The following is a 12,150-nucleotide window of genomic DNA, read 5'->3' on the forward strand; positions in this document are numbered from 1 at the left end:
CCAGTCCACGGGCCGTTGGTGTAGGCCACTTGGTACATTGAGTTTGCTCTGCCATTCAATCATGGCTGATCCCCAATCCTCAGCCTTTTCCCTGTAACCTTTGATACCATGTCCAATCAAGAACTTGTCAAGCTCTGCCTTAAATACACCCAATGATCTGGCCTCCACAACTGCCTGTGGTAATAAATTCCACAAATTCACCACTCTCTGGCTAAAGAAATTTCTCCGCTTCTCTGTAATAAATGGACGGCCCCCTGTCCTAAGGCTGTGCCCTCTTGTCCTACTGGATTAGTAAAGGACATCAAAGATTATAGGGAGAAGGCAGGAGAATGGAGTGGGAAGGGAAATAAATCAGCCATGATTGAATGATGGAACAGACTCAATGGGCCGAATGGCCTAATTCTGCTCCTGTGACTTTATCTCACGTTTTCCATTCCTGAGTAACCTGATGAGGTACAACTGTGGGGGTAGGGGTAGGGTTGCAGGAAAGGATGAACCTCTTCACTCCTTCCTGAACAGGGATGGAACCTGGGGAGTGTTGGTGGGACTGGGGGTGGATGGGGAGAGAGCTGGATTGGGAGTGCAAGGCACCTGGAGATCTGGAAGATGATTGGTGTTGTGACTATGTTGGGGGAGGGGTGTGTTAGGTCCAGGGATGAGCTCCGGCATGGCATGGGGTGGTGTGAAGGAGGGTGTTGGTTGGACCAAAATCACTGGAGATCCTGAAAGTTCCTGCCGGGAAGCAGCTGGGTTTGGAGGCCCAAAGGCAAATAGTCTCTGTTGGTGGACTAGTTGCTCGTCCAAGGTTAGGCACAGGCCAGTCTCCCTGTGAACACTGAAAGGGAGGGCGATGTGATATGGTGGAGAAGAGAACTATGAATCTGCTGTTTCTCTCCGACCTTGCAGAGAAGCACCTGGTCCTACTGCGTGATGGACGAACCCTGGTCGGATTCCTGAGGAGCGTTGATCAGTTTGGTGAGTAACACCGACAGAGCTGCAGGTGTCCCCTCTTTGGCGCTGGGAATGGGTGGTTTTCTGTCCTCGCCTCACCTTCTGGCAGTGAGTTGCAAAGCGTTCACTGTCTCAGCAAAACACCCAACATAATCAAATGCAAATAACTTTTGTTCTCTGTATTTATTTTTTATTATTGATACGATTGCAATCTTTTGCACACAAGTTGTTTGTCAACTATTCTTTATAGTTTTTGGTAAATATTATTGCATTTCTTTATTTTCTTTAAGTGCCTGCAGTAAAGAACAATGAGTCTCAGGGTGGTATATGTTAATATATATGCCCTTTGAACTTTGATCTCTCGCAACCAGAACATTCTCTTGTTCTTCCCCTCTCCCATTGGTCTGTCAATACAATAGCCTGAAAGCACATACCACCAGGTTCAAAATCAGCTTCCATCCCACTGTTGTAAGACTATTGATTGGTTCTCTACTACAAGAAGAGAACTATTGCATTTTCTGAGTCATTGTTGCACTATATTCTGCAACGCGCAAAAAAAAAAGCTGGAAGAACTCAGCAGGCCAAGCTGCATCTAAGGAAAATAGAAAACAGTTGAAGTTTTGGGCTGCGACCCTTTGCCAGGACTGGGAATGAAGGGAGGAAATTGGAGTAAGAAGCTGGTGGGTGGGGGAGTCAATCACAGGAAGTTCTAGAAATCGATGTTTATCCCATCAGGTCGGAGGCTACCCAGACAGACTATACGGTGCTGCTCCTCCAACCTGAGTGTGGCTTCATCCTGACAGTAGGGGAGGTCATGGAGACCCTCCCTCACCGCATTCTGTTTTCCATTCTACTATGTCAATGCACTGGTGCTTGGAATGGTCTGTGTGGACGGCATACAAAGGTCTTTCTCTGGACCTCTGTACATGTGACACTAAAGAACAAAACTGAGGCATATTTTTACCTCTGTTCTCTACTCTCATACTCCAATGATGAAATGCTCTGGGGAGGTTGGTCTCGGCCAGAATCAACAACCATCTCAGGAAGGACCTGGACTCACTGCAACTTGCCTATCGCCACGATAGGTCTTCAGCAGACATGATCTTTACATGGCCTTGGATCATCAGCAAAATACAAATACCAGTGTACAAGGGGTTTCTTCTTTTTTCTTTGTTACTGTGTATGTAATCAAAATGGCTTCTTTGTTTTGTTAAAAGCAAGAATGCTTCTTTGTTGCGAGAGAGTGCTGGAAGCCTGTTTGGGTTAAAATTTACTGATAACGAGAATTGTATTCCTTTGTAAACCAATTGGGATTAATGTTGTTCTTTCTTCTGAGTCTGTGAGCTATTGTTGGCGGGCTTCTGGGGAGATCGGCGCGAGGGGGTGAGAGAGTGAGGACGCAATGCTGTAAGCTGGGCGAGGAACGGACCCCAAGTGGGGGTCCAAGACCAGGAGGTACTCCGAGGAGAGGAGATGAAGCTAGATGTGCTTGGTTGACCACTTCGGATGGTCTTAAGCTGCGAGTCGAGGAGTTCGGAGGGGATCAAATGGTGGCTAGAAGACTTCAGTAATTGCGCTCCAACGGTTGTGCACGAAGTGGTTTGGACTTTGATAAGTTTGGCGCCTTTTCTTTATTTTTTCTCTTCATATATACTGTATTGTTATTAATCACTTAGTTATAGTAACCTTTATAAATTGTACTCATTTAATCGCTTATGGTGTACTGTCTGGTTTTGGGCGAGGCGGGGACATCACACAGCATCCACACCAGCTGATTACCCAGTTTGGCGGGGCCGAAGGCTGCTCCCCCTAGACGAGAACGAGCTGAGCGAGCCTGAGGTGACCCAGGAGGTTACATCTATGTCAGGATGCTATTAATTGACTGCAGCTCAGCAATTAACACCGTCATTCCTATCCAGTCCTGATCAGAACCTGGGCCTCTGTACCTCCCTCTGCAAATGGATCCTCAACTTCCTAACCGAAGTCCACAATCTATGAGGATTGGAAGTTACATCTCCACTTTGCTGGCAATTAACACTGGCATTAACAAGGATGTATTCCTCACCCACTGTTCTACTTTCTCTACACTCATGACTGTGTGGATAGGCATAGCTCAGACTGCATCTATACATTTGTTGATGATACAACTTTTGGGAGAATCTCAGATGGTGACTGGAGGGTGTACAGGAGTGAGATATGCCAGCTAGTTGAGTGGTGTCACAGCAACAACCTTGCACTCAACAACAACAAGACCAAAGAGCTGATTGTGGACTTCAGGAAGGGTAGGACGAGGGAACACAAACCAATCCTCAGAGGGATCAGAAGTGGAGAGAGTGAGCAATTTCACATTCCTAGGTGTCAATATCCCTGAGGACCTAACCTGAACACAACCTATTGATGCAGCTACAAAGAAGGCAAGACAGCTGCTATATTCCGTTAAGAGTTAGAGGAGATTTGGTTTGTCAACTATAACAGTTGAAAACTTCTACGATTGTACTGTGGAGAGCATTTTGACAGACTGCATCACTGTGTGGTATGGGGGTGGGGGTGCACAGGATCAAAAGTAGCTACAGAAACTTGCACTTAGTCAGCTCTATAATAGGTAGTGTCCAAGACATCTTCAAAGAGTAGTACCTTAGGAAGGCGCCGTCCATCATTAAGGACTTCCGCCATCCAGGACATGCCCTCTTCACATTCGGGAAGGAGGTACAGAAGCCTGAAAACACAAACTCAGTGATTCAGGGACAGCTTCTTCCCCTCTGCCATCCGATTTCTGAATGGACGTTGAACCCATGAACACTACCTCACTACTTTTTTTATTTCTGTTATTTTGCTCCACTTATTTTAACTGAACTTTATTTTAATAGACTTACTGTATATAATGCAACTCTGTTTTTTTCTCTATATTTACCTATCATGTATTCCAGTGTTTAACAAATTTCATGGCATATGCCGATGTTGTTAAACCTGACTCTGTTTCTGACTATTGTGCTCCCCCAGGTTCTGATCTCAATGACCTGAAGATCTATGTTGGCTGGAGTCAGACCTTTATGCTTTAGCTCGTGTTAGGGTCAGCCATGCTAAACCGGTCAAAGGGTAGAGGCCAGATTCAATGTGGTCAATTGGTCCTCCAGGTTTTTTTTTGGGGGGGGGGGGCGGTCAGCTCAAGGTTAACGATCCTGACTAGTCAACCAAAACGGTTATGGAAACAGCGGTGAAGCATCTTCCTACATCTGTGTGTGGTGGTCTTCCTGAGTCTCCAGCAGAGACTTGCCTGACTGACAGTAGTGAAAACTGGAAGGAAGCTCATTGGCATGAAGAAGGAAACCCTGAACAGCGGCAAGACCAAGACCAAAACTGGTCTCGGCCAAGGACAGACAGAAATGTAAGAGCTTTGTTGCTGCCCTAAATGCTAATGGTGTAATGGGCAGTAAGAGAGAGGAGACTGTGGTGCCCCACTTGGTTCAATTTTGGTCATACTGATATAAGAAAGGTGTTCTTCAACTGGAAAGACTGCAGAAAAGATTTACCAGATATTCAGAAGTTTTATCAAAGTACGTATATGTCACCATATACAACCCTGAGATTCGTTTTCTTGCAGGCATTCACAATAAATACAGTCGAATCATTGAAAGGCCACTAATGTAATGGATAAACAACCAGTGTGCAAAAGACAGCAAACTGTGCAAGTTCAAAAAGTAAAAATGTATAATAAATACAGAAGCAATAAATAACAAGTCCATAGGTTGTGGAAACAGTTCAGTGATGGGGTGAGTGAGGCTAACCCCTTAGGGTCAAGAGCCTGATTGTTGAGAGGTAATAATTGTTCCTGAACCTGGTGTTGTGGGTCATGAGGCTCCTGTACCGCCTTCCTGGTGGCAGCAACAAGACGAGAGCTCGGCCTGGATGGTGGGGGTTCTTCATCATGGATGCTGCTTCCCTGCGACAGTGCTCCATAAAGATGAGGTCCGTGGAGGAGGCCTTTACTTACAGTGGACTGGGCTGTATCCACTACACTTTGTAGGCTTTTCCGTTCAAGGGCATTGGTGTTTCCATACCAAACTGTGATGCAGCCAGTCACTATACTCTCTACGACTCATCTATAGAAGTTTGTCAATATTTTAGATGATATGCTGAATCTTCACAAACTTCATAGAAAATAGAGGTGCTGCTTCTATGGCATTTTCGTGCAGGACCAAGGACAGGTCCTCTGAAATGGTAACTCTGAGAAATTTAAAGTGGCTGACCCTCTCTACCTCCGTTCATCCAATGAGGACTGGCTCGCGAACCTCTGATTTCCTTCTCCTGAAGTCAATAATCAGGTCCTTGGTCTTGCTGATACTGAGTGAGAGGTTGTTGCCATGGTACCATTCAGCCAGGTTTTCAATCTCCCTCCAATATGCTGATGCATCTCCACCTTTGATTTGGCCAACAATAGTATTGTCATCAGCAAATTTAAACATGGCATTGGAGCTGTGCTTAGCTTCACAGTCATAAGTATAAAGCGAGTAGAGCAATGAGGGATATTGTGGAGGAGATGTAATCGCCAATCCAAACTAACTGCAAGTGAAGAAATTGAGGATCCAGTTGTAAATGGATATATTGAGGCCAAGGTCTTGAAGCTTATTAATTAGTTTTGAGGGAACTATGGCATTGAAACCCAAACTGAAACCAATGAAGATCATCCTGATGTATGGATCTTCACTGTCCAGAAGTTCCAGGGTTGAGTGAAGAGCGAATGAAATGGCATCTGCTGTGGATGTGTTGTGATGTAGGTAAATTGGAGTAGATCCAAGTTGCTTCTTGGGCAGGAGTGGATATGTTCCATCACCATCCTCTCAAAGCACTTCATCGCTGTGGATGTAAGTGCCTCTGGAAGATGGGTATTGAGGCAGGCTACCCTCAGACTGCCAACGTGAGAGGTTAGAGATATCGATGAACCCTCCAGTCAGCTGATCCAGCACGTCTTCAGTACTTGGCCAGCTACCCTGTTTGGGCCAGATGCCTTCCATGGGGTTCACCCTCCTGAAGGATGTTCTCACGTCAGCCTCAGACTGAAACCACAGGATCATTGGGGGGCTGCGGGAGTTTGTGAAGGTGCTTCCACGTTACCAGCACTGGAGGGACTGCACCAGAAGGAGAGACTGAGCAGGCTACGAGAAATCTTATAGAGGTCTATACAACCACTAGAGCTATAGACAGGGTGAATGAATGCAGTCTTTTTCCCAGGGCTGTAGAATCAAGTCCTGGAGGAACTAGGTTTAAGGGGAGAAAGGAGAGATTTAGTAGGAACTTGAAAGGCAACTTGCTTTCCTATACTCACTGGCCATTTTATTAGGCACACCTGAATACCTGCTTATTAATGCAAATGTCTAATGAGTCAAACATATGCAACTCAATGCATAAAAGCATGCAGACATGGTCAAGAGATCAGTTGTTACTCAGACCAAACATCAGAACGGGGAAGAAATGTGATCTAAGTGACTTTGACTGTGGAACGATTGTTGGTGCCAGACACGGTGGTTTGGGTATCTCAGAAAGTGCCGATCTCCTGGGGTTTTCACGCACACAGGTGTCTTGAGTTGACAGAGAATGGTGCAAGAAAAGTGATGTGCAGTGATGTGCAGTTTTGAATGCGCCTACATGCCATTGAGTTCATGTCCATTGAGCATTATCGCAGGGCAGCAGCATCCATCAGCCGGGACCAACCCTCCCCCCCCCCCCCAACCCATTCATGCTCTCTTCTCGCTCTCCCATCTAGAAGAAGGTACTGGAGCCTCAGGGCTCTCAGGAGGATCTGAAACAGTTATTACATATCAGCTATCAGGCTCTTGAACCAGAGGGGACAACTTCACTTGCCCCATCATTGAAATGTTCCCACATCAGATGGACTCTTCCTTTCATGTTCTTCATTATTTATTATCACTGGGAAGTGATTAGGTGGGATTTGGGGGTGAAGTGAGAAGCTGGGAGTGGTTGGGTGGAAGAAGTAAAGTGCTGAAAAAGAAGGAATCTATCAGAAGAGGAGGGTGGACCAGTTTTCAGCGTCTGCAGTCTCTGATGAATGGAATGGATACTCAGTGCTGGAGAGTTTTGGTGTCAGGGTATAGCTGCCCCCAGACAGTGTGATGTTTCAGTGACTCTTCACCGTGTGGGTTCTAACCACCTCATTTATTGGAACCCTGCAGCTAATTTGGTGCTCCACCAGACACTGGAACGGATTCACGTGGGCAAAAAGTACGGAGACATCCCTCGTGGAATCTTCATCGTGAGAGGAGAGAATGTTGTCCTGCTGGGAGAGATCGTAAGTCTGCACTGTTTTGTCCACATTGGTCTTGGGGGAGAAGTGGGGTGGGAAATGGCACTTGCCCCTCTGTTCTATGGAGAAGGTGCCCTTCCTCTCTGGCCTGTGACTAGAAATTCTCTTTCTAGAGGCTAGGAACAACTGTGTTGGAAGTTCAAGGGTCCCTTTTATGTGTAATTTCCTCCAACATGTAGAATGTAGAACACTACAACCTTTCAGTGCACAAAGATTGTACATACCTTTCAGCCCACAATCAGGAATCGACATTTTAACCCAAGATCAACCAAACCCTTCCTTCCGACATAACCCTCAATTTTTCTATCATCCGTGTGTCAATCTAAGAATTTCTTAAATGTATCTGCCTCTAGCACCACCTCTGGCATTATGTTGCATCCTCTCACCACTGTCTTAGTAATAAAAAAAAATTATCTCTGATACCACCTACTTTCCTTCAATCACCTTAAAATGATGCCCCCTGGTATTGGCCATTTCCATCCCAGGAAAGGTCTCTTCCTGTCCACTCTATCAATGCCTTGCATCATATGCACTTCTATCAAGTTACCTCTCATCCTCCGCACCAAAGAGAAAACCCCTAGCTCGCTTAACCTATCCTCATAAGACATGCTCCCTAATTGAGGCAGCTTCTTGGTAAATCTCCCCTGCATTTATTTTCTCGTCAACTGCATTTACCCGTGGGGTGTGAGCACACCATGCGGGCTGGTATTTTGGCCTCGGTGACCAGTGGTGTAGCTGGTAGAGCCACTGCCACAAAGCCCTGGTGACCCAGGTTCAAAACTGACTTTATGCTGTTTATGTGGAGTTTGCAGGATCTCTCTGTGACTACGTATTACTCTAGTTTCCTCCTATATCCCAGTATACTTGGTAAATTCTTAGAATGTCATGAATGCCAGAATCCAATTTATCACTGATGCACACCAGCAACGTGGGTTCAATTCCCGCTGCTGCCTGTAAGGAGTTTGTACGTTCTCCCTGTGACCGTGTAGGATTCCACCCACAGTCCAAAAACGTGCTGATTCATAGGTTAATTGGTTCTTGGTCCTGTGATTAACTAGGGTTAAGTGGGGGGGTTGCTGAGCAGTGCGGCTTGAAGGATCAGAAGGGCCTGCTCTGTGCTGTATCTCAATAAATTTTATTTTAGTTTAAGTTTAAGAATAAAGGGTAGGCCATTTAGAACGGAGTTCAGGAAAAACTTTCACCCAGAGAGTGGTGGATATGTGGAATGCTCTGCCTCAGAAGGCAGTGGAGGCCAATTCTCTGGATGCTTTCAAAAAAAAAAAAAAAAAAAAGAAAGAGTTAGATTGAGCTCTTAAAGATAGCAGAGTCAAGGGATATGGGGAGAGGGCAGGAACGGGGTACTGACTGTGGATGATCAGCCATGATCACAGTGAATGGCGGTGCTGGCTCGAAGGGCCAATTGGCCTACCCCTGCACCTATTGTCTATAAATTAAAAATAAATAAATAATACAATATGTCATGAAACTTGCTACTTTGTTGACATAATAACCTGCTGCAAGGTACAATAAAAATTAGAGGTAGTGTCCGTGTGGCTAGTGAAAAGTGTTTGATTGTTGGACCGTTCAGAAATCTGATGGCCAAGGGGAAGAAGCTGTTCCTAAACACTGAGTGACGGCCTTCAGGCTCTTGCACCCCCCTGATGGTAGTAATGAGACAAGGGCATGTTCTGGAGGGGATGTAGACAGAAGGGATTAGTCCACTTTGCAATATCGGAGTCATCGTTCTGTGCAGTGTGTTATGACATGGGTGATCACGGTCTTGCCATGACCACGATTTCTTGGGAAATTTTTTCTGCAGAGGTAGTTTGCCATTATCAATACCCTTTGGAGAATGTCTGCCTGGTAACAGTGGTCACGTAATCAGGACATGTGATATGTACCAGCTGCTCGTATGACCATCCACCACCAGCCTCCCTGGCTCACGTGACCCCTGATCGAGGGGCTAAGCAGGTGCTACACCTTGCCCAAGATTGACCTGCAGGCGAGTGGAGGGAAGGAGCGCCTTGCACCTCCTTTGGTGGAGACGTATCACCACCCCGCCACCTATTATATTGTTGGTTTAATTGGGCACTTTTTCCTGGGCTCTACCGTTCTCTTCTATGTGCCTGCTTCAACTACTTCTGCAGGCAGCTCATTCTAATTGCAGGCCTTTGTCGAGAAAGGAAATGTATTATCAAAGTGCGTATACTGTATGTCACCTTGAGATTCATTATCTAGCAGGCATTTATAAAGAAATTCAATAGAATGTATGAAAAATTATACATAAAGGCTGACATATAACCAATATTCTAAAGGAGGCGAATTCTGCTAAATAAAAACTAATTAATACTGAGAGTATGAATTGTAGAGTCCTTGAAAGTGAGCCTATAGGATGTGGGATCAGTTCAGGGTTGTGGCGAGTGAAGTTATCCACGTTGGTTCAGGTGCCTGATGGTTGATAACTCTTCCTCAACCAGGTTGTGTGTGACAGTAACAAGTAAGAGTTAATGTTCATGTGGCGAGTAAGGTCATGAGTAGTGTTTATGGGTTGACAGACCGTCAGAACTCCGAAGGGGGCAAAGCTGTTCCTAAAACGTTGAGTAAGGGTTTTCAGGCTCATGTACGTCCTCCCTGATGGTAGTTTTGTGAAGAGGGCATGTCTTGGGAGGAATATGGATATTATGTAGGCAGAAGGGATTACATTATCATTGCTGTCATTATGTGCATTGTCCTATAACATTGGTGATTAGGGTCTTTCCATGATTGATTGCTCTTGGCAAGTTTTTCTACAGAGGTGATTTGCCATTGAGTTCTGGGCAGTGTCTTTACAAGACGAGTGACCACAGCTATCCAATCAAAAATGGTGGTGTGGGACCAGCGCACCACCAGATTGCCTCTTGGGTCACCTGTAAACCTTTACCCTCTCAGCTTATGCCTTAGAGACGCTGGGCATTAACGCTCGGGGACTACCTGGTGGGGAGCGGCAGTAACTGGCGCTGTCTCTTTCAGGATCTGAAGAAGGAGCGAGAGTCCCCCCTGCAGCAGGTGAGCATAGAGAGAATCCTGGCAGATCTGCGGAAGGAGCAGGAGGTGAAGAGCAGGGCAGAGAAGCTGAAGATTCAGGTTTTCAAGGAGCGTGGCTTGATGCTTCCCTACCCTGACACTTTGGACGAATATTAGAGAAGATGCTTTGGAAATAAGCACGGAATCTGAAACTTCAAACACTGAGTATATTGCTCTGTGATTCTCCCTGTTCCTTGGACCTGTTAATATTGAATCTTGGGGATTTTGCCTTTTTAACTTTCCGTTTACAACATTACTCCATGTTGGGTGAATGTAGGGGGAATGAATGGAAAGATAAAATCCTCACTGATAACACATCTCAAACTTTAAACCTCTGCATTACACTGGGTAATCTCATCATTGGCCACTTTACAGAGTGAGGAGACAATAATTCAATTTAGAACTTGATCTGGGACCTCCTACAGGCTCTCCTAAAGAAAAGACAAAATTTGGGTTAATTGGACACTGTAAATTGTTGAGTTCAATTATCTATCCCCACTGTTGATTGGATGACTGAGCCCTCTTGTAATCTCACCCTGCTGTTAATTGGATGGCTGTGGCCACTTGTAATCGCTCTCCATTGTCTGGATGGCTGTGCCCAGTTTTAATGTCTCCAAAGAAGTCCAAGAAGATTGAGTAGATCACCATGTTAAATTGTTATAATCTGTGGCTGAGAGATTCTCACTGTATTGTAAAAGAGGGAGCTCCAGGATTTCAACACCGAAGCAGGACCGTTCTACTGTAGTGATAATATCAGTTGATGTCACATGGTTCAGCCAGTTGTCTCTGAAGTTAAAGTGGTTTTCCCACGTTTATTTGATTTCTCACAGAAATACAACCACAACTGTTGTCAGTCGTGACAGCACAAAGGCCAGAATGTGGCTGTGACAGTGGATAAGAGCAACTGGTTCCTTTTTTAAGCAAGTCCAATACCAGAATGTGTTTGCACGTCATGTCATGGATACCTTAATCGACCAGTTTAAAGTTGGGTTGAAATTAAGTTTGAATTCGGTGTTGTCCAGATACTGGAGCATTCTACATGTCGAGACTAGTTGGCCGGCATTGTAGCTTCTCAACACTCCCCCACCGTCTTCCCTAGAAAGGACCAGTTAGGTCAGTTGATGCCAAAGCAATGTCGATTCCCATGGAAGGCAGGGGCGAGTCTTCCTGAGGTGTCCCAGTCTTGAGGGTTTTTGTGCTCCTACCATTGCACTTGGCAAAGTCTTCTGGTCTTTGTCAAGAGAAACAGTGCAGTCGGAAAGACTGGGTACCTGCATTTGTTGGGTTGACAGGTCCAAGTTTTGTTTTCTGGTCCGCAGGATGAAAGGCAGTAACGATTCTCACTTTGTTTAGAGAGGTTCCAGCAGACTGCAGATCTACTCATAATTTTTAATTTCAATTTCGATGGAATCAAGGGCTTGATTTTGCTGTCATGAGAAATTTGATGTTATCTCCCTTTGACGGTGAGTCACAAATAAAGTGTTTATCCTCAGCAGCATTGCTTGTGGTCTGTCACTGTTCCCTCAAGAACATCAGAGGGAAGGACTGTTCCTCTGAATCAAGGAGGCAATGAGGAGGATGCATGGTGCACTTTAATTCCATTTAATATCAGAAACAGCATACAGTATACAACCTGAAATGCTTTCTCTCTGCAGGCATCCACGAAACAGAAGAAAAGCCCCAAAGAATGAATGACAGGAAAACAGTAGAACCCCAAAGCCCCCCTCCCCAAACTGCCTTAGCAAAAGCATCAGCCCTCCCATGCCACCTGCCCTACAGGCAATAGCAGAGTCCCCAAAGAGACCATGATATCGAGT

General features: G+C 45.4%; 1 protein-coding gene across 1 annotated transcript; it reads left to right on the top strand.

Moving 5' to 3' along the window:
* Nucleotides 1-857: 857 nt before the first annotated feature.
* On the top strand, nt 858-11,815 carry LOC132405392 (U6 snRNA-associated Sm-like protein LSm1). The gene is made up of 3 exons (XM_059990519.1): nt 858-975; nt 7,140-7,255; nt 10,280-11,815. Exons 1-3 carry the CDS (start codon nt 858-860, stop codon nt 10,448-10,450), a joined length of 405 nt encoding a protein of 134 aa, XP_059846502.1. The 3' UTR covers nt 10,451-11,815.
* Nucleotides 11,816-12,150: the final 335 nt, after the last annotated feature.

The sequence above is a fragment of the Hypanus sabinus genome, chromosome 1, assembly GCF_030144855.1.
Source record: "Hypanus sabinus isolate sHypSab1 chromosome 1, sHypSab1.hap1, whole genome shotgun sequence".
Classification (NCBI taxonomy): domain Eukaryota; kingdom Metazoa; phylum Chordata; class Chondrichthyes; order Myliobatiformes; family Dasyatidae; genus Hypanus; species Hypanus sabinus.